The sequence below is a fragment of the Galeopterus variegatus genome, unplaced genomic scaffold (assembly GCF_000696425.1).
Source record: "Galeopterus variegatus unplaced genomic scaffold, G_variegatus-3.0.2 Scaffold1346, whole genome shotgun sequence".
Taxonomy (NCBI): Eukaryota; Metazoa; Chordata; class Mammalia; order Dermoptera; family Cynocephalidae; genus Galeopterus; species Galeopterus variegatus.
The window spans coordinates 50,342-72,330 of NW_007727457.1; the positions used below are offsets into that span (position 1 = coordinate 50,342).

Genomic DNA, 21,989 nt, shown 5'->3' on the forward strand with positions numbered 1-21,989 from the left:
TTATTTCTTTTTTTGTTTTTGTTTTGTTGGTGCAAGAACTGGAAGCTTTATTCAGATAACCAGTATCTAGGGAATGACCAGGTTAAAATCATCCCATCTTCTGATACCTGTTTTTGGGTTTATAAAGGGGAATATGTGGGAAGGTGAGGTAAGGATTTTGTTGTGCAGGCAAAGGGGGAGGCTGGTCATGGGATCAGTAGAGGGTCTGAGTCAGATGTCAGAGTCCCAGGATGGACTTGTGCTTTGGCATCATTGAGTCTGCCATTGGTAGACTGGTCAGTTTTAAGCCCTTGATGTTATTTGGGGGTTGGAGTTCTTAGCTCTTTGGGAGAGCTCAAAGACAATAACCTTAATCAGGTATCACTGGAACATAAAAATACCTGACTTGTACCTCTTAACTTATGTAGATGCAATTTTCCCGATAAAGCCTTTTTCTCAGCAGACACTTAATAGATACTGGATAATGGTTGAGTGTATGAATGAATGAATGAATGAACGATTTGAAGGTGGGGAAGTGACAAAGGACAAATTTTCTACTCTCGATGCATTGATTTTACTCAGATTTTAATCTGTATAGTATGTGTGAGTACATGTATTTGCATAGACAAAACAGTGCTTTTGAAAATGAAAGACACACCTGATTAGTAAGCTCTTAGAAATACAGGCCTCTGTGGAAAATGTCAGAAAGTCTTCGTGCTATAGCATTTTTTCAGACTGTTAATATGATAGGGATAATGTTCATTGACAGAAATGTTTTCTAACTTGCAGTGATCTGAAACAGCAGATTTTAGAGATCTGTTAAGTCTTAGGGTGGCTTTGACTTGTACATCTCTATACGAAACTGAAAGAAGTCCTCCTGGGCTTAGCTGACCTTTCACTTTTCCTGAGGAGTTTATCTTGCTAGTTTTCCTTTTCCAGATGGCTTTTAATCCAAGGTTAGAAACCTTCTGATTAGTCTAGATTCCCTTGATAGTCTTGTCTCTTACAGCTTCATCAGATTTGTTGAAAAGATTGGGTAAAAAACAAACTAACAGAAAAAAATAGAACTGACTTTTAACTGAACATAATTTTTATTTCTCTTAAGTATACTTTTTATCAGGTAATAATGCATGTAGTTTAAAAAAGTCAAATAGTACCAAAAAAGGGGTGTTTGTTTTTATTTTGTACTGAAAAACATCAGTCAGTGCCTCTCCTCTTGACCCAACTTTGATTGGGTATAAAATTCTAGGTTGAAAATATGTTTTCCCTAAGGATTTTGATGGCATTACTATGTTATCATCTAGAGTCCATGTTACTCATATAAATTGTAATGTCATTCTTCTTCCTGATCTTTTTTGTGTCCTGTTTCTCTCTCCCTCTCTCCTTCCCTTCTTTCATTTTCATCCCTCTCTCTCTCTGGAAGCTTTTACTATCTTCGTCTCTTCTTCAGATTATGAAATTTCATAGGCCATTTTTCATTCCTTATGCTGGGAAAACTGGGCACCCTCTCATTCTGGAAGATGAAATTCCTTCAGTTCTTGGATATTTTCCTATATTATTTCATTGATAATTTCCTCTTCTTCATTTTCCCTGTACCCTTTTCTGGTCTTCTTATTAGGCTAATGTGTTGGATCTTCCAGATTGATGCTCTCGTTTTCTTATCTCCCCCATTGTCTGGTGGGGTTTTTTTGTTTGTTTGTTTGTTTCTCTTTGTTTATCTTTCTAGGAGATTTGATCAACTTTATTTTCCAGATTTTTTTTTTACCTATCATATTTTTTATTTCTAATGAAATGTTTTAATTTAATTTATTCTCTTTCTGTCTATAGTAATGGGTATATATATTTTGGGTTTCTTTCAGTTTTTTAGTTTGAGTTTTTTGGTTTTTCTTTTCTTTTTTTTTTTAGTTTTCCTCTGTTCCTAATTTTGTTTCTATCTCTTGACAAGGTTTTTTCCCTCCTATTTATTTTAGTGTCTAGTTTGTTATTATTGTTGGAGGCTTTCCTCTAATGCCTAGTACACCCTTGAACCCTAAAAAGCATTGTAAGCTCTGTGTCCAGCGGATAGAACTTGGTGACTGGAACTTACGTCGTTGTAAGGTGATCAGGCAGTGACCCATTTTTATTGCTGTGACATTCGCTTTCTATATAGTAGGATTTTTCTAACTCCTGCCTGAAGGTTGGAGCTGGGAATAAGGGTGGGGACAGTGCTTAAGTCTATCAGCTGACCTCTGGGAGCCAGGTAGGGGCAATGGGCTGGTGTCACTATTTAGTGCACAGACTTTATTTAATTCCTCTGTGTCCAGCTGATACCTCCCCCCACCTCTGCTGTACCTTTGCGTCTCACGTCATTGAGGCTCAGTTACCCAAGTAAGGGTTGAGGGGAGAAAGGAAGTTTTCTGGCTAAATGGGGTGGAAAATAGACACTCAGAGTTCTGATGATTTCTTATAGAGACATTTATTTATACAAATATTTATTAAGTATCTTCTGAGTGTCCAGTACTATTCTAGGCTCTGGTGATAAGCAGTGAACAAAATAGACAGAAATTCCAGCCCTCGTGGGTCTTATGTTCTTGTGTGCAGGAGGGATAACAGTAAGGGCTGAGACAGTGGGAAGTCCTGAGGTGAACAGAAATGAAAGGAGCGGAGCGGGTCGGAAGCATGAGGGGCAGGTCGCTTCCACAGGAGTCGGGGAGAGGGCTGGGTCCACTCGCTGCAGGTACTGAGGTGGACCTTTCTCCTTCTGTTAAGTCACTGACTGTTCTTTCCTCTACTCATCACCTTTCAAGGTTGTAGAATTATCTAATGCCCACTAGTACCACTTTTCCCATCCCTTCTCCTTATACATAGGTTTATACCCTAATTCTTTTCAACTGTCAAGTTAGTGAGGCTTGGCAAAACTGTGGTGACAAACACATGTTCCATCGTGTTTAACTGGAAATCCATGTCTGTTATTCGAGAATATTCACCACCAGAATGCTTAGGGAGTGTGCTCAGGTTTTTTCGCTGCAGTTTATAGAACTGAAGTTAAAATTCTTTTAATAAAAGGTGAGAAGGATTTTTAGAGCACCAATCTTTTTTCTGTTAACCAGAGCCTTGCCTCTAAGGATTCTTGGCGTTTGGGGCTATTTTAATCATTTCTAAGATTTAAAACTAACTTTAAAATGTTTACAGCTCACACCCTGAAAAGTGTGACATAAATGCTAACAATCATCAGAAGGGTATTACACACATTTTGTCAACTCTCATCTGAGAATAACTTACCTTTTTAATGAATTACTATTGTAACTAAGGTTTACAGCTTTAATCCTCTCCTTGAATGTCACCACTCTGAAGCCAGAGGCATGCCAGTAGCAGAAGTCTGTTTTTTGAAGTTCTTTTCATATATAAATAAAATTGTTAAAATTCAAGAATACCAATGGTTTTGTTAAGGATTGGAATCCATTGAGGATTGGAAATATGCCCTAGAAGTTTATTTAACCCCCACACCACCCAACACAACTAATACTCAATATGTTAGTAGAATAATTTATTAAATAAAATATCTTAAATGCTCACTGGTCTTGTTGGCAATTATACTGACATAAGCTAAAGTCATCACTCCCAAATGAGTGTAATGTGTTCTTCCTAGTAAGCATCAGAAATGGGAGGTCTCATCTTTTTCTGAACTGGTACCAGGAGTTTATAACTGATCAACCTTAATTGATCAACTGATCAGACAAACCCACTGAAGCTTTTCCAACCAGAATAACTAAATATGCATGCCCACCCACTACCACTCTGGACACAAATGAGAATCTGCCTTGACAGCCCAAGGGAAATCAATCTGGTCATATTTAAGTCAGTATCATGGGCTCCAAAATGTGCTGGCTCTCTGGGGATAGAAAGGAAATTCAACCCTTGGCTGTTGCCTGTGAGGAGTTGACTGTACACCCGAAGCACAAAGATAGATACAGTGGATCACATCATTAAACACTAAATTATATGGTGAAGACCATTAATGATAGAGAAGTTTAGAGTTCGTTGTGGAAAGGAATAGAATCTGAGTGTCTGAAAAGGCCTTTTAGAAGTCTGTTCTAAATCCATCTTCCCAGCATGAGAATTCCTTTTGGATTATCTTTGGCAGATTGTTTTCCACAGTGTACGTGGCCTGTGAAGAGAGGCTGTCGCTGCTTTCTGAGGCAACCTGTTCTGTGGTAGCACCATTCTGATGGTTATCTTGATCTGAAGTGCACTTTTCTATAATATATCCCTGTCAGTCCTGTCTTGTCCTGTGAGCCACACTAAATGGACACATTCTCCTTTTCTTCACGACCACCCTCCGTTTGGCATTTTAAAAAAGCCTTCAGGTTGAGAAAAAGTACAGGGAGAAGAGAATACCAAGCAGTTGGGAATTACCATCAGTGCTGTGTGTGATGGAAGCCAAGATGGAATGTAAGTGGTCAGAGAATGCCCACTGGAGAAGTGAGTGTTTTATCAGTACATGTGAAAGGTGTGACAGACCCAGTGAGCCGCATCACCTTCTGTTACCTCAAAAGTGAAGGAGAACTAAGCAGAAAGAGCCAAGTGTTTAGGAAGGAGAAAGTGTTTTATAAAGAAGATGGTGTCACAGTTAATATTAATAATTCTGGGCTCAGAAGCAGGCAGGATTCACTCATAGCATATTTTTTAGATGAGGGAATTTCAGTACAGTCTTCTAATGAGACAAAGAATCTTAATGAAGTACAGCCCTCTTTAGGGTCTTTGTGGGGTTGATTATGTGTCGTCATACCAGTAAATGTGCAGTGAATCAGCTTCCCCCAAAAAAGCCAGGTCTTTGATCAAGAATCTCTAGAGGGCCAGCCCATGGCTCACTCAGGAGAGTGCAGTGCTGATAACACCAAGGCCATAGGTTCAGGTCCCTATATAGGGATGGCTGGCTAGCTCACCGGGTGAGCATGGTGCTGACAACACCAAGTCAAGGGTTAAGATCCCCTTACCGGTCATCTTTTATTAAAAAAAAAAAAAAAAGAATCTCTAGAGCAGTTCATCCTTTAGTGATATGCAAAATACTGGCAAAGGTGAGATTATTTAGTAATAACCTTCTGTCACCAAAGTTGTGAATTTGTTGTGCGCTTGTTTACAAAGGAAGGAAGGTTTTCTTTAGTTTTATTTTAAATTCTTTTGAGAAGAAGGGTGTAAAGCCTGAAGTCTTGACCTCCTTTCCCAAGTGTTCTAGACTTGTAGGTACTTTGGAGTGAAACTATGAGTTATATGATTGATGCATAATGATGTTCCAAAGGGGAAATAGAACAGAACATGGGTCTGGAATAGTCTTCTATGTTTTATCTTCATATTCTTTTGTAATTAGCTTTATAGATACATTTGAAGATAGGAAGAGACATTCACATACACTATAATGCTGATCGGAATCATTTGGAACTAGACTTTCTATTAAAATCAAAATAACTTATGTAAGCTTTAATTTTGGTATAAATAATGCATGGAAGGAACTCATCAAGGGCAAATATTTTTTTCTTGAGCTTTGTTTTTCCCTGATGATTAGCGCTAATTTACTTATTGGAAGATTTCCTGCTCCGTTTTGTTTTGTTTTGTTTTCCTTTGGTTTGTTTTAATTTTTTAACAAATTATCTGACAGCCTAAGGAATTCCCAAGTTAAGTTTCATTTCAGTGTGTAGGCAAACCAAATTATTATGTTTCCAGATTTCCTCTTACTTTTGCTGCCATTCACAATGGGGGAGGAAAAAGTGGATTCCTTTGATGTGGAAAGGAAAAAAAAGCAATATATCACTTCCCTGAAAGAACATTTCTCAGTCTCTCATGTGAAAAAGGATTAGCACCTCCAACAAAGGTCCTGTAGATCACAGAATCAGGCAGTAATACCAAACAGTATTCCTAAGGAGAGGAAAACTGTATTTGAGCAAGAGTGTTTGTCCTGGCAAACAGAAGCTTTTTAATAACTGCAGGTCTGAAATAATGCCATACACTCCTTGGTATCTCCCCCTAAATCCTTAAGGACCAGACAGCTAGTTTAAATAGGGTAAAGTCAACCTTCATTTTAAAATAGAATTCTAGTCCTATCAAAATGTAGTTTTTTCACTTAATAGTTCAGCGTATCTATCTTTGGTTGATCAGGATTATGCATATATGGATAAAATCATTTGGAAGATTCACCTTTGACCCTCTCATTCAAAAAATGTTTCCATTTATAAGGTCACTTACCTCCATTTTGCACTTAATAAAAGTTATTCAACAATTTGCTGAAGTAATTTATTAAGATTTTGATTAGATGTTTCTTAGAAGCAAATAAAACCTACCCTGACTTGCTAATACATTAAAGAATCCTTATATATTAAGTGTAAAGAGGCTGTGGGAAATAAGAAAATATTCACACATGTGTGGCACAAAAGTAAAAAAGAAAATTTATTTGTTAAAAAATGTTTGGTTAAAAACTTTGGTTTTACAAGACCTTCAATTTTTTTTTCAATATTATGTTTTCTAAAATTGAGAGAGTGAAAAGCCACTAGTTTAAAATAATAATAACGCTTTGTACTCATGTAGCACTTAAGATTGTCTAAAATCCTCCCTGCTAGTCTGAAGCTTCAAACAGTCTGGACATCCTTGGCTCCCTACTTTGCTTGATCCTGCTTGAATGGAAGTTTCTAAGTGGGAGGGGAGAAGGGGGCTGATAGGATAGCAGAGTGAGCCCCAAGATAAGGTGTATGATGCCAAGCAATGATTCAGAGTTTTGATCCAAAAAGTTATTCCAGCGACTCTTACTTTAATGTTGGAAATCAGGATTATTTTGTCCACATAGACACCTTATTGTAAGAAGATTTTATTTAACTTACCTATTTAAGAACAAATTTTGGTCTTCTGTAGCTAGCCAGTAACCCTCTGACCTTTCAGTAAATATCCAACTACAGCTTTGAAATTAGGGTATTTAGTGTTTTATGGCCCAGAATAAAAATCTCCAATTCTGTTTCCAAATAGTGTAGCCTCAACACATTTTATTAAGCTCTTGACACATTCAGCCGTGTGTATTTTGTAAAGTTCCTATGGTTATTGTTTTACAATAGCTGCTTCCAGAAGCATTGTAAGGGTTTCAATTAATCAGCCCTTTGTGTGCTTCAGACTATGCAAATTTATCACATCAAACCATTCAACTGCTCATGGGAAAGCCGTGTAAAAACTGTATTGTCTTCTAGCGCCTCCTCTCATTTAGAGTGATGTTTTAATAAGAAAGCTAATCAAGTTTTCTTATGCATTATTTATCTGTTAACATGTAAGGAAGAGCTGAATTAAAATTATGTCAACAGGGCTATGGCAAGTGATGTGATAAATCTGGAAATGATTCAACAACAGAACAAAGCTAATATGATTCAACAGTTTTTGCCTATGCCCCTCCCCCTTGGGATCATTTAAGGTGGTGGTGTGAAAAATAGAAGAAGGTTAATTCGATAACTGGAAGGGGGGAAGGGAAGAATGGGGCAACCACCTGTGTTAGCTTTCACGTTTTGATTTAGAGATTTACTTTTCTGAATGTACAAAGGCTCATTGAAATGAATTTATCCAACACAAAACATTTCTTACTTAATAGGAAGAGTCAAACTTGAAAGCATTCCTGCTGCTTCTTTGGCCCCATTTACCACCATATTCATCAGCAATAAACTATTCCCCACTAGAAATCCACAGCCCCAAGCCCTGTGAAGTTCTAAAGTTATTAGGAGACAGTGTCTTAATAATGTTAAACGACCTGAACAAGCCACCAAGGAGTGAGCTTCTTTTAGGCCTCTTCAGCCAGAGTTAGTGCAACTGCAACTGCCCCTTGTATTCATTAAGCTGGTCTCCTTTGCTTTGCTAGTTTGCTTCCTGCTGAGAGTAATTAGGATTCTTATATAATAATAATTCCTTGTACTTAGATGCAGCCTTTTTCTAAGGACCTTAAAGTACCTCTCAGACATTAGCTCATCTGTTCTTCTAACACAATTGCCGCATAAGATAGGTGCTAATTATTCCCATTACAAAGACCAAACAACTAAGTCTCAACAGAAAGTGGCACTCCCTCCCCCCTTTTCTAAGGACCTTAAAGTACCTCTCAGACATTAGCTCATCTGTTCTTCTAACACAATTGCTGCATAAGATAGGTGCTAATTATTCCCATTACAAAGACCAAACAACTAAGTCTCAACAGAAAGTGGCACTCCCTCCCCCTAACCCCCAAGGGAACTCAATATCATTTGAACAGTGGAGAGTCAAATTAAGGTCATCGGATTCCTTGATATCCTGCCCTACATAGGTCTGAGGGTCCCAGGGATGATGAACTCTTTATAGATGGCATTCCTCCCATATGTGTAAACTCATTAATACTGGGCATTGGTAAAGTGTTCACTCCTTTACTGATAGACAAAAATCACAGCATCATTTCGACCTTCATTCAGTGCAGAGTGTTAAACTGCAGAATAAATAGCCTTGTCTGACAGCTAAGTATCTGCAGAAAGTAAAATAGGCAATTTAGACTCTGGTGAGCAGAATTTCAGCAGACCGTACTGCCAGGTGTGCGCTGCATCATTTAGATCATTAGAATGTGGCGAGCTGAATTGTATAAACGTTTTTGTTTTCAATATTCACTCAGGTTAGTCTGCATAGGCTGCCTCTGCCTATCTAGAGGTCAGGCCCTTAACCTCTTTCTCTCCCTACCTCTTCACAGCACTTGGTACGCAGCATATGCTTAGTAATTGAGAGAAAAGGTTCTTTTTCTCTTTCCTCACTTGGAAAAGGAAGAGTAATAAGATATATCAATTTCAGAGTGGCAAATTTAACCCAAAAGTTGTTATAATACATAGAAAGTAGACTTGCTAAATAAAAATTAAAAAGTAATGTGTGATATTAAAATGAGACCTGGCTACCAACAAAATAGAAAACCATTCAGGTCTCAACTCACTGAAGTCACACATCAAAATAGCTCTTGAATTAAAGATGTCATTACAGTTGTGTTCTGAATTTGCTATTTGCTTTCCTATCTGTACGTAGTACTAGAATGCTTTAATTTTTTCTTACCTTTTTTCTGATGTTCTTACCTTTTATTTTTTTCTATTTTAATTGGTAGTCCATTAGATAGATAGTACAGAAAACTAGTATTTTTTTTAAAAAGCCAAAAACAACTCTTGAGCCAGTTGCTGTTTATAATTAGAAGTACTTTTTAAGAAAATGAAATGATTCATGAGATTAACTGGACTTTTGCTGGATAAGCCTATTCTTAAGTGATTTCCGTGTTGTTCTATGAGGCCCCAGAAATAGAAGTAAATTGGTGTAGGAGCCTCTGGTGTCTGGGGCATGACGCAGAGAACAGTGACAGTGGGTCCTAGTGACATTTGACTCTGCTGAGTGGATTGGCAGTCAGAATTGTGGCTTCTTTAGACTCCCTAAATTCTTCCCTTTACAACTTCAAATTAAGATTGATGGTGGTGGAATAATATTTCGTTGACTGAATATCTGCAGTCTCTTTCTGCTGTAACTTTCTGTGATTTGCTTAAAGTTCTGTAGTGTAGTCTCTATAGTATAGTCCCAGTTGGCTCCAGTGAGTGCATTAACTGTTCTTAGGCATGTTAAACTGGTGTGTTTGCATTTTACTACCAGGAGGTTGTGCTATAAACAATGGAGTTGAAACACCAGCATGAGCCAGGGGATGAAATTTTATTTTAAAATCTGAAATGCTGTGTAAGCATTTAAGGTATGAATCAGTAATTGTTTCACAACAGCTTCCATTAGATATGGTTTATTTGTAGTCCATCTTCTTTTCAAGGATCCAGGGGAGTGTTAACACACTGAAGCGAACTGCATATCATTTACATTTTTAAACCAGTATTAAAGGAAAGTGACCATAACTTTTAAGAGTTCTAAATATTGGAATGGATTTTATGCCTCTGTCCCTGGAGAAAACAGAGCTTTAATTTTTTGTTGAAAATAAGAAACCTTTCCCCTGTTATTAAGGATTTGAATAATTCTGAAACAGAAATACCTTTAAAAAAAAAAAGTCTACTTCTAAGATTGAGAACTCCCTTTTTACCCCTCATGAATTCACTAAAATACAAACTTTTAAAAATCATCTGTCTCATTTGAGATTCAAGATCATCAAATTCTGTCTAAATATTTTGTTTTAACTTCTAAGCTCATTATGGTCTCTTTGTGTTAACTTGTATTAAAATCTGTCAGCTATGACTGGTCTCATAAGCACAGTCAGCGGACCAGAATAAGTTAATTATTTACTTGTGTCACTAGTGCTCTTCATCTAATGAAATGCACAGCTGTGTTAGATCTGCAGTTGGATGTGTAGCTTCCATTGTTCCGCAAGTCAGCAGAGGGTAGAAGCCGTGATGATGGAGAGCCCTCAGTTCTTTCTGCTGTTCTGGCTTTCTGTGTCGATTTCATGGATCTTTTATCATTCACTTTCACACAAAACAAACAACACAGGGCTGTCTGCTATGGGAACCATCTTGGCATATAAAAGGGTTTTCAGAGCCTAAAGTAATTTTAACTTAGCTAAGATTTAAGTTTTGGCTTACAGGTACCATTGGTTCAGAGATTGCCAAAGCAGTTTCTACAGTGGAATGAAAAATTCCGAAAGCTACTGATAGGTAATTTTTTTAACAAAATGTCAGAAAGGGGCTGATAAAACAACTTCCCAAAAAGGAAACTTTGTACTAAATATTAATCAGATTTCAAGCAAAGTTATTAGCAATTCAGATTTTAGGGGAACAAGCATTTCTTTCATTTTTAATAACATAGTAAAGTTGAATTTGCTGGATTAAACATGTCAACTAAAACTGAAAACACAAATGCAAGTCACCTCTCTCCTTACCCTCCCCCAACATGAGTAGTCATGCTTCCTCGGTCAGCTTCTGTGCCTCTGCCCCTCACTCCCACCTTCTCTTGTTGCAAGGTGGATGGACAGTTTCCTCCTGAGCAGACGCCGGCATCCCCCTGTGAACTGCTGCTTAAGGGGTGCTCAGGGTTTTCTTTGGTTTTGTTTTTAAGGGATATAACTGAACCCTCCATCTCCTCACCAGCCAAAATAACATTCTTACCCGAGCTCGTCCCAGGACCGGCCCCTTTAGGAATTGCCATTTTTAACATTGTGTTCACTGCTAAACAATGTTGTTGTCGGTGCACATAGATTTACAATTTGATCTCTTTCAAAGTAGATTTCCCAGTATCCCTAGGGTTCGTCAGATAATTTCAGTGTGGATAAGATGGATTTTTGAAGGGAAGAAAAAAGGGTCACACTGCTTGATTTAAATTCTAATACACTGTAGCTGAATTTGAAATAAGGGGAACTGGATGATTGTTTCTGTTGAGAGCATACTTTTTTTTATAATAAACAATACCATTTCAACCAAAAAGGTAATTAAAGTAACTACATGCTCTACAGTTCAACTCCACAAAACCTAATTACCATACTGTTCACAGGCACTAGAAATGAGAATATTAATAACTAATATTAAAAAAGCAAATGACATTTTTTTCCCTTTAGCTCTTGGTGATTATAACAAATTGCAAAAGTAGTTTGAGTAATTATGTAGAAGTCAAACTGGGGAATGAAAAATTTGAGAGCAGTTTCTTTTCAGTGGGTACAGCTGGTTAGTAACTTTATCCACAGAGAAAAGTGATTTTATCTTTCTGCAAATTTAAAAGCATTTTTTTTAGTCCAGTGCCCTTGTACACTAGTTTTTTGATTCCACATTATGAAGATTGTGGTTAACGATCTAAATTCTACCCATACTTCTCCTCCCAAGAAAAAGAAATCAGAGGAATCAAAAACTATTTAGGGACAAAATTCCCTACAGGTTAGAATAATATTAAGGGAATAGTAAAGTACATGAATTTAAGAGACTGTCAATAGTACGCATAGAGTTGGTAGGTTTTTGTTTTGTTCTGTTTTCATTCCTAGAATTCCATTTCTAATTCTAGGCCTTTTCCCCAAGAACGATGTGGCATTTAACTTTCTTGTTTAACTTTACAAGTTCAATCAAAGATCACTTTTCTAATGTGCTATAAGCTATAGGAATTAAAATTCTTTTGGGCAGTTTAGGCTCAGCCAGAAAAGCTCTGGCAAAAATCAGCCAACCAGCCAGCCAGCATTCTGCAGCCAATAGGTAGACCTATTAGCACATCAGCCACACATGAGTACTTCTTGTTACAGTTTTTTAAAACTACTTTTTAAGCATACCCCTCATTCAGTCAGTTCTGTGTTTGGTGGTCAGGGAACTTAGATGCTTATGATTTGGGTGCAGAACCTAGCAGCTCACAACCTAGCTGATAAGGACCAAAATTGCTGCTGGCTTAAAGCTCTGAGGACACTGGCAGGCCCAGGGCCGCCTGAAGTCACTACTCTTCGGTCTCTGTGGCATGGGAGGGTGGGCAAGCAGCCTGACAACACCATTGTGTGTCATGCCAGCAGGACAGTCCACAGGCTGCACTGCCTCTCTGCAAGGAGAGTCGTTTTTGAACTGTTTGTCTCGCAGGATTGTTGGAAATTGCTTTTGTTACTCTTGATAGAGACCATGGGGAAGGTTTTAGAGCAGTGGAAATAGAGATAGCAGCAGGGAGATCCCAATTAAGTACTGTATTCTTCCTTTCTGCCAATTTGCTTTACATGGCATGAAATCTTCTCTCCCCCAGGTGTTTGTGGCTTGATTGTACCCCAGGAAGACATGCCATTTTGTGATTCTGGCATTTGTCCGGACATCATAATGAACCCACATGGGTTCCCATCACGAATGACGGTCAGTTACCTCTAGGTTTTTCAGAGGCACTGCTTTTGAGGAAGAAAGCAGACATTAGTTTAATTATAGTGAATGGAGATTATGGGACTCTGACGTTGATTTTCAGAAAGGACCTTTTGACCCTTGCCAGATAAATAGGTTTCTAGCCCCTGACAGTTCTGGCCCACTGTGCTCTGCAGGGAGAATGAGGAGCACATCTGCACTTCCCTTCGAGAGCAGAGTCTTCTGAGTGATGAACTTATCCCTCAGCAAAGACAACACCTTGTGTTAAGCACCTCCCCAATATGTGGTAAGGAAACAGCACAAAATGCTCTCTGACCTATGGAGCTGAACATTTAGGTTTGTTTCTAGACATTAAAAGTAACAGGTAAAAGGTAACTTCTCGGTGGGGCCTACCACGACTACCTATTTTAGAACTGTAACCCAGCACCCATTTCCTGCTTTATTCTTCTCTGTAGCAGTCATCATTATCAAATATACTAAATGATAATGTCGTCTGTCTCCCCAACTAGAACATAACCTCCCTGAGAGCAGGGCTGGTCTGTTTTGTTTACTGTTCTGTTTCCACTGCCCAGCACAGGGCCCGACACCCAGAAGGCACTCCGTAAGTATTTGTCAAATGAAGGAACGCATACAAATAAATACAAGTACACATGGGTCTCACCAAAATGAAGACGAACAATAGGTTAAAAGAGCTCTGTGAGGAGGTGGGCATTTAGCAGAGATATGAAGGGTGAGAAGAGTGAGTTGGCACAGCCGCAGTGCAGGGAAGGGGCAGCGTCACAGACCGAGGTGAGGTTGGAGGAGAGGAAGAGCCAGGTCCCGAGGCAGAGTGCAGGGTCTTCCTGTTGCCCTGTGAGAACCAGAGGCCCGTGAAATGATCGTGAATGACAAAGGCTTGAAACTTGAATCACACAGGGTTTTAAAGGATCAACTCAGTTGCTTAAATTAAGACCCACTTATATATTTTATGCCAGATAAAACTCTAGGACATAGTAGATAGTGTTTATACTGTTCTTCTGAGGTTTTAAGCCACTTGAAGACAAGTGAAACTCAGCGTGGAAGCATGTGTGAGAACACAGCCTGATTTTAGTGCTGCAGATAGACTCTCTAGGTGTGATTAAAATGGTCAAAATCTTTATCTGTTAAAAATATGGAGTTTTTTAAAAAATCATCTATTCAGACTATAATAGTATGGATTTCTTTAGGTGTATCATAGTTGAGATGTTATGAAAAAAATCACGTTACAGGAAAAGACTGATGGTCCATTTCAAAGATGATTCAGTAAAATAGCTAAGCGTCCATTTCAAAAAACACAGTTGTCATTGCTAAAATGATCCTCTTAGTCTTCACTTCTCCACCCAGAAATAATGTAGATGTTGACCAGAAAGTGTGCAAAACCACAGGATCAATTTGTTGGACCTTGCTGAACATACTCATAATTGTACTGAAAGATCTGGATGGATTTATCCTGCTTGCTGTAGACAGCTATAGTCTGTGTCCCAGTCCACACTGCCTCCCCCTGATTCCCCAGCCAGAGTTTTCGTTTCTTTCTTTTTTTTTTTTTTTTTAAAGATGACCGGTAAGGGGATCTTAACCCTTGACTTGGTGTTGTCAGCACCACGCCCAGCCAGTGAGCGAACCGGCCATCCCTATATGGGATCCGAACCCGGGGCCTTGGTGTTATCAGCACCACACTCTCCCGAGTGAGCCACTGGGCCGGCCCATCCCCAGCCAGAGTTTTCGTTTCTTTGCTATATGTTTCAGTGGCAAAGTTTGAGAAGCACTGTTTAGCCTATTGGCTGAAAATTCCACAAAAGACCTGCAAACGTGTCCACCTACCAGCTTTCGTCCCTTGTTCATTCTTGAACATAGCTAAGAGGGAAAGATGGGTGTGGATTTATTCTGTTGATGATGGAATAGCATTGGGTAACAGAGTTCCATAAAGACTATCATGAGCAACCATATTACTGAGGAACAGGATCGTTCTTCATGGAAAGAGCTGGAAAGAACCTTGGTCTGACCACCTTGTACAACTAAGAAAACTGAGGTAGAGAGATCATGTAATTAGTTTATTATGTGACAGAACTGGGACAAAAACAGGATCTCTTGACGCCTTCTCCATTGTGCCTTTCACTCCACTCCTATGTCTTCCAAGCCTCTGGTTGTGCTTATACCAGTGGAATGGCTTGACAGTAAAAGCCTTTGCTCGTGATGCTGAGAATGTTATAAGGTGTACCAAGCAGGCAGGGGCCAAATGATTTTATTTGCCTTTGCAGTGTCTGTTGCTTCCTTTGCTCTTTCCACTCTCACATCATGCTGTAGCCCAAAGTTTACCTGGTTCAAGACTAGCCTGCATGGCAGGGAGAGCAGTAGATTTGAATCCCCGCTGCACCATTCACCAGCTCTTATTTAACCTCGTGGACCCTCTGTGCCAATTTCTTCATCTTCAAAATAGGGATGACAGTTCTCCCTGCATGGATTGCTGTATGGATTAAATGGCACATGTTGATGCTTCCTCTCCTTTGAGGAAGTTAGTTCTGAGACAGAAAAAATTTTAAAGGCATCAGTCCCCTGGTATTCCTGCTCCAGACTGAAGAAAGAAGGTTTCTTCTATCAAAGCGCTTACATATTTATTTTCTTTTTAAACTCTTACTACAGTTTTTCTAAAGATTCATCAAATCAGTTATGAAACAGACATTTATTGAGTACCTGTTGTGTGCCAGGCCAGGGTCACAGGTGCTAGAGCCACAGTGACAGCAAAGACAAAGTGTTTATCCTTGCAGAGTTTACTTCTTGTGGGGAAGACAGGCAGTAATCAGAGAAATAATAAACGTATACTACAATGCCAAAAGGCAGTAAGTGTGCTGAAGGGTTAGGTTGAGACAGTGCAGTGGGAGATGCTGGGTGGGAGGAGGACTCCTTTAGAGAAGGTGATCAGGGAAGGTCTTCCTGAGGAGGTGCACTGTTTGACAGAGCCCTGTGAATACCTGGTGGAAGTGTTTCAGGCAGAGGAAACAGGAAGTGCAGAGGCCCTGAGGCTGGGACAGGCTTGCTGTGTTTGAGGAGTGATGAAGAGGCCAGCGTTACTGGAGTAGAATGAGTGATGGGAAGAGGGAACAGAAAATGAGTCTGAGCTGGGCAGGAACCAGGTTACCTTTGGCCTTATGGCCGTGACACAAAATGTTGGCAATACATATTCTGAGTATTATGGGAAATCATTGGGGAGTTAAGAGCAGAAGAATGACCTATTGTGATTTACATTTTAGAAGGAATCACTCTGGGTTGCTATGTGAAGAATAGATTGTTGAGGGATAAGAGTAGAAGCAGGGAGACCAACTAGAGGATTATTTGTGGTAGTCCAGGCAGGAAAGGATGATGGCCTGACTAGAGGGGTAGCTCTGAAGGAGGGGTCATCCTGCACATACTATTTCACAACCTGTTTAAATTCGTATTTCTTTATAAAACCATTCATCTTTTAATATAGCTGTGGGACTTTTATGTTTTCAGCTCTAGCCTTTTCATTCACTACAGACTGAAAATCACTCTTACCCAGTCAGTCATAAACCTCTTCATAACCAAGTAAGGACCTGCCAGTTGAGTCCTAGAAAAGGCTGTCTCTTGTTAGCCCAAATTCAGTTTCTTAACCCAAAACACTGACCTTTTCTTTCAGTGAGCCCTTAGAAGCATACATCTATTTCGGCCCTGTGTATTATCAGAAGCTGAAACACATGGTGCTGGATAAGATGCATGCCCGGGCCCGGGGCCCACGAGCCGTCCTTACCAGGTAAGAGAAAACATTTTATGAGAAGAATTTATAGTGCAGTCAAGTCTACCATGCATTTTCCAGACAGAGCAGTAAGCAGATTCAGCAAAGTTTCTGTTTTCCTGAGATGTCAAGATTTGGGGTATTAGGCATCAATAAAAATCATATATGTATGATTAATATAAAAAAAAAAACACTGATTAAAAATCATTTCACAGGCAAAAGAGCAAACCCACTGTAGGTACTGTGAGTGGTCTCCTAACACAGCCATTTGCTGTGTACTAGTTTGCAAATATGGAACTGTTCAGAAAGGTTCATGTGTAAGAAGGCATATACGTATATACCCCCACACAAATTGATACGCCTGCATGTACCCATGTGTACACAGAAAACACATACATGCATTATTTGGTAGTTGAAACCACACTTGTACTTTTTTAAAACTTCTGTTTGGGGAGCATAAGGCACCTGCACTTATGTGCTTATTTGAATAAGCTCCGGGGGGTAAGGGGATTAGGGTGCTCATATGCCGCATTTACTAGTATTTCCTCAATGCCAAGCACAATGTCTGTGTGTTAATGAATGGGTAAATGTGTTGGGAAAGGGAATTACAACTACTGAGTTTATGTTCTTAGTACTACTCTTTCCAGTTAGAGAAGCATAGTCTAGAGTAGTGGTTCTCATCTGGGAGTGATTTTGCCTCCCAGGGAACATTGGATAGTAGGTGGAGACATTTTTGGATGTCACAACTTAGGGGTGGGGAAGGAGCTACTGGCATCTAGTCAACAGAGGCCAGGGATGCTGTTAAACAAACACAAAGAGTACCCAGCTCAGATGTCAGTAGTAGCGAGGTTGAGGGACCCTGGGCTAGGAGAGGTAGGTAACCAAGGCTTTGCAGCCAGATAGACATGGTGGGGAAGGAGCTACTGGCATCTAGTCAACAGAGGCCAGGGATGCTGTTAAACAAACACAACAAAGAGTACCCAGCTCAGATGTCAGTAGTAGTGAGGTTGAGGGACCCTGGGCTAGGAGAGGTAGGTAACCAAGGCTTTGCAGCCAGATAGACATGGATATCAGCTCATCTCCAACTTTTAGCACTATCACGAGCCCTCAACAGATCACTTAGCTTCCTGGGCTAGGCTTTGCCACCAGATAGACATGGATATGAGCTCATCTCCAACTTTTAGCACTATCACGAGCCCTCAACAGATCACTTAGCTTCTCTCAGCTTCACTTTTTCTCATATAAAGTGGAGACCATAATACCTACTTCACAGGGTGCCGGTGAATGTCAAGTTTTGAATATAGAATGTACACAGTGCTGATCCATGGGTGATGCTCAGTAAATACATGGTTCCCTCCCCACTTTCACTGAGCACTGCTTGGATGTTACAATATGGTGGACGGGGAGGGAGGAAAAATGAAGCAGCTAGTGTTGCATTTTTGCTTTTTTGAATCAAGAGGGGTAGACGACTCAATCCCTCGACTATTTAAAACTGAGCAAATGCACATGTCTATTGAAATTATAGACATATGTGTGCTTAAAACTGCTGAAGAGGGGAGAGAAATTGAGATTCTCAAGATAGTAATCACCCCCACAGTGAGACCCTACTTGGGTTAGGGGTATTTCTCCCCTAAATGCTGTCCCTTTCTAAACTTCCACTTCATTGTTTACAACATCCAAAAACTATCTCAGAGTAACATAAATGTCAAAGCAGTTACTTCCTATATTTTGCTTTGTTGTGTAAAAGAAGTTTTTACTTTGGTATTGCTTTGTGTCTTCCATGTGAAGACCGCCTAGAGTTCGTTTGTCTGTGGTTAGTTATCTCTGTTGGTTAAAATCCTAGTTTTGGATTCTGCCCACATGTGGTCTGACTAGCTTCACCTTGCTCAGTGACCTCAGGTAGAAGGAGTGCCTACCCTTGGATGATTCTACCAGCAGATGAAAATGTATACATGGTGTGCTTGGTTATGAAGTGTCCAGTAGTGTGTTCATTTAGACCTATTTTTAAGTGTTTTTTGCTTGTCTGTTTTTTTGGCGGCTGGCTGGTATAGGGATCAAACCCTGGGTCTTGGTGTTATCAGCACCACACTGTAACCAACTGAGCTAACGGGGCAGCCCCTGTAAGTTTTTTATGTGTAGGATTTATTTCAACAATAATCTGCAAATTATTTGATTTCCCATTGTAACTTTCAACCACAATAATAAAAAAGTTAAACTTTCAGCATGTGGTGGCATGCACTGTGTTCACCTTAGTTCTTTGGGAGAGTGGCAGCAACAACAGAGATTAAAAGATGCTCTTGAGTAAAGCAAACAAGGGGGTTATAGTCCACCCCTGCTCACGGAAGTATCACTCCAAAATAAGCCAGCCAATAAATTTCCAAACAAATTGTGTGATCAGGACCTAGGTGGTGTTGCCTAAGTTGTTCAGAATCTCCTAATTTTACCTACATCTCTGGGTCCTGGACTCTTAACCTTTTAAAGTATTTTCAAGCCTGGCACATATAAGTGTACATCAGAGAGTTTGTGGATAAGTAGAATTGAAAATTAATACAAATCCTTCCATGAACTTTTTGAAGACTCTTCGTACATAAACTACAGGGAGTCCATTCAAGGGACAAACAGCCCCTGGTCCCTGGCAGAAACTACCAAGGGATCCAGGTTTGTTCCACAGTCTGTTCTGTTTAGTTTTTCTGCTTTGAAATAACAGAGTATTGAGACATCTCTGACAAACGCAAAGACATTGTTCCTTGTTTTGAGGACTATACTATCCTAATAACAATGATAGTGATTGTAATAGTGTTTTATGTGATTATATATTGTTACATCATATAGTATTATATAATTATATATTATTTTCATTTAGGAATAACAGCCACCGGTATTACATCTTTTCTCATTTGAGGCTCTTTGGGATAGGTAATCTTATGCACTTTTACAAATGAGGCTGAGCAGCATGCTCTGGGTCACTGTCTAATAAGTGATTTGAATCCAGGTGAGCCCTGCTCCAAAGCCTTGTGCTCTTTGCCAAAATGTCATGCTGCCTCTTTGTTTAATGTAACAACACATTTCTCTAATAACTTGTTTCAAAGGCAACCCACTGAAGGTCGATCTCGTGATGGTGGCTTGCGCCTTGGAGAAATGGAACGCGACTGTTTAATCGGTTATGGAGCCAGTATGCTTCTGCTAGAGAGACTAATGATTTCAAGTGATGCCTTTGAGGTTGATGTCTGTGGGCAGTGTGGACTTCTGGGGTATTCCGGCTGGTAAGTGGATACCATATGTCTCTCATAGCATGCCCTTCACCTCTTAAATCACAGCTCAACAACTGACCCTTAATCATACCCACTTATTCTCTGATCTTTGCCTGTGATCATTGATGTACCGTTCCTCATCCATGCCTTCTTGGAGATTCTTTTCTGGGGATCCTGTACATACGTACGTGTTTCACTTGTCTCCTATATGATCTGCTTTCTACGCTACCAGAGTTTAAGATCACAAGGAGTACTCCCAAGGAGTACAAGACTTTATCTTTTTTTTAATATTATCTCAAGTGCCTTTTATAACACTATTGACTTGTAAAAATCCTAGCAGATGCATTGTTGGGTGTTAGAATTACAGCATGTTAAAGTGATTCTTCAGAGAAGATTGTGTCAAATGCCTTCATTTATTACTTCAGACCCAAAGAGCCAGATATGTTGCCCCAGGTCTTATAGCTAATTCGTGACAGAGCCAGGACCAAGCCCTGGTGCCTTGACCCCTTGTCTGTGCTGCACACTTGGACAGCTACTGCACTCTTGGACTGTAAATTCCATGAGGACAGAAACCATGTCTGCTTCAGTCATTTATTCAGCACGCATTTAGTGAGTATCTGCTAAGTGCCAGACACTGAAATACAGTAGTGAACATGGCAGATGAATATTGCTGTTCGCAGCGAGCTTATCTTCTGGTTCATTCTGATTACATTCTGTCTTGTTTACCCTTGCTTCTCCAGCCTGGCAACTGGCAGGTGCTTCATAAAAAATAACTGCTAAGTGATACCCTGCATCTGTAGGATTGCCAGTAAGCAAATTATGTAATTCCAAAGTCTATAATTTCTATGTAGAGTTTGGTACACAAAGGCCAGCTTAAAAGATGATGCTGCGTATGTTCTGTTTGTGTTTGTGTAGTTGCAGCACTTTTCCTATTTGTAATGATTTCACTCTGCCACCAGAGAACAAACAGTTCTGCTTAGGGTTAGTCATCATCCAGAGCCCTAAGATCCCCCTGTAGGCAAGCGAGCCTGTCATCCCCCAGTCTCTACTCACTTTTCTATCCTAGAGTCAAGGTCTACCAAGGTCAGAGACAGATGCTGCCTGCCGGGATTGGAAACAGTCCCAAGCCCCTCATCACTCCTCACCTGCCCTCCCCAGAGCCCTTGTCCCTAGGGAGGGACCATCCCAGAAGGATATAGTTAGGCCCAGATGACCATTCATTGCTGGGGTTTGAGAAGTACGTGGGCCACCTTTTCTCCACTGAGTCCACCCTCAAAGCCTCCTTCCAGAGTCCCAACTTTGTGCCTTCTGAAGCTGCCACGTTCTTGGCTGAAGAAAGCAAAGCAAGAGTCAGAACAAGTGGGCTTCTTAGAATACAGTATATATATATATACCTTGCTAGTTAAATGACAAAACCTTTTAGCTAATTATTTTATGATTTTGGTATAGAAGAGTTGACGAGTCCCTCTGTGAAGAAATCATTTCATTTTACAAATGAACGGAAGAGGTGGCCAGTTGCGGTTCATTCTTTTCATAAGGTTGCTGAGATGGGGTGACATTATTCTGAGAATAAGCCTGGCTCTTTCTTAGATCAATGAGATGGGGGTTTGTTTCAGTACTGAGATGTCTGTTTGTCTTTTGAAATGCATATTGAGCTTGCTTTTTATAGTCAGTGTTGTGTGACCAAAAGAAAAGAAATAGCATAATAGGAAGATGCCTGGAAACTAGTTCCATTCCACTATGCTTGTCTTCAAATTTGGTGTGAGGATTTTTTTTTTTAATTGTTACATAGTTGATTGTACATATCTATGTGGTACAGAGTCGAATATCAATACCTGTGTGCAAAACATGATGCTGAAATCAGGATAATTAGTATATCCAACGTGATACAATTTTTTTGTGGCCTTTTACCAATTCCTCCCTTACCACCTCTTACCCTCCCCTTTTCCCACCTCTGGTAACCTCAGCTCTGTTCTCTCCTTTTGAAAGTTCAGTGTATTATTGTGATCGTTGTATCTTCTTTCTTTCTTTCTTTCTTTCTTTCTTTTTATTTATTTTTTAGCTCTCACTTATGAGTGAGGACATGTGGTATTTCTCTTTCTGTGCCTGGCTTATTTTGGCATGAGGACTTTTTTTTTTTTTCCTTTTTGTCTTTTTTCATGTCCGGCGACGGATCGCAACCCTCAGTGTCGTGCCCGTACCGGACCG

General features: G+C 39.8%; 1 protein-coding gene across 1 annotated transcript in view; it reads left to right on the top strand.

Annotated features, from left to right (window-relative positions):
* Positions 1 to 21,989, top strand: part of POLR3B (polymerase (RNA) III (DNA directed) polypeptide B) — a gene marked incomplete at its 5' end in the record, with an annotated part of 63,314 nt that overhangs the window by 36,533 nt on the left and 4,792 nt on the right. The window contains 3 exons of the mRNA XM_008576417.1: positions 12,658 to 12,761; positions 16,430 to 16,548; positions 19,620 to 19,793. Of these exons, the coding sequence (XP_008574639.1) occupies positions 12,658 to 12,761; positions 16,430 to 16,548; positions 19,620 to 19,793 (397 nt within the window). The remainder of the gene's footprint in view (positions 1 to 12,657; positions 12,762 to 16,429; positions 16,549 to 19,619; positions 19,794 to 21,989) is intronic.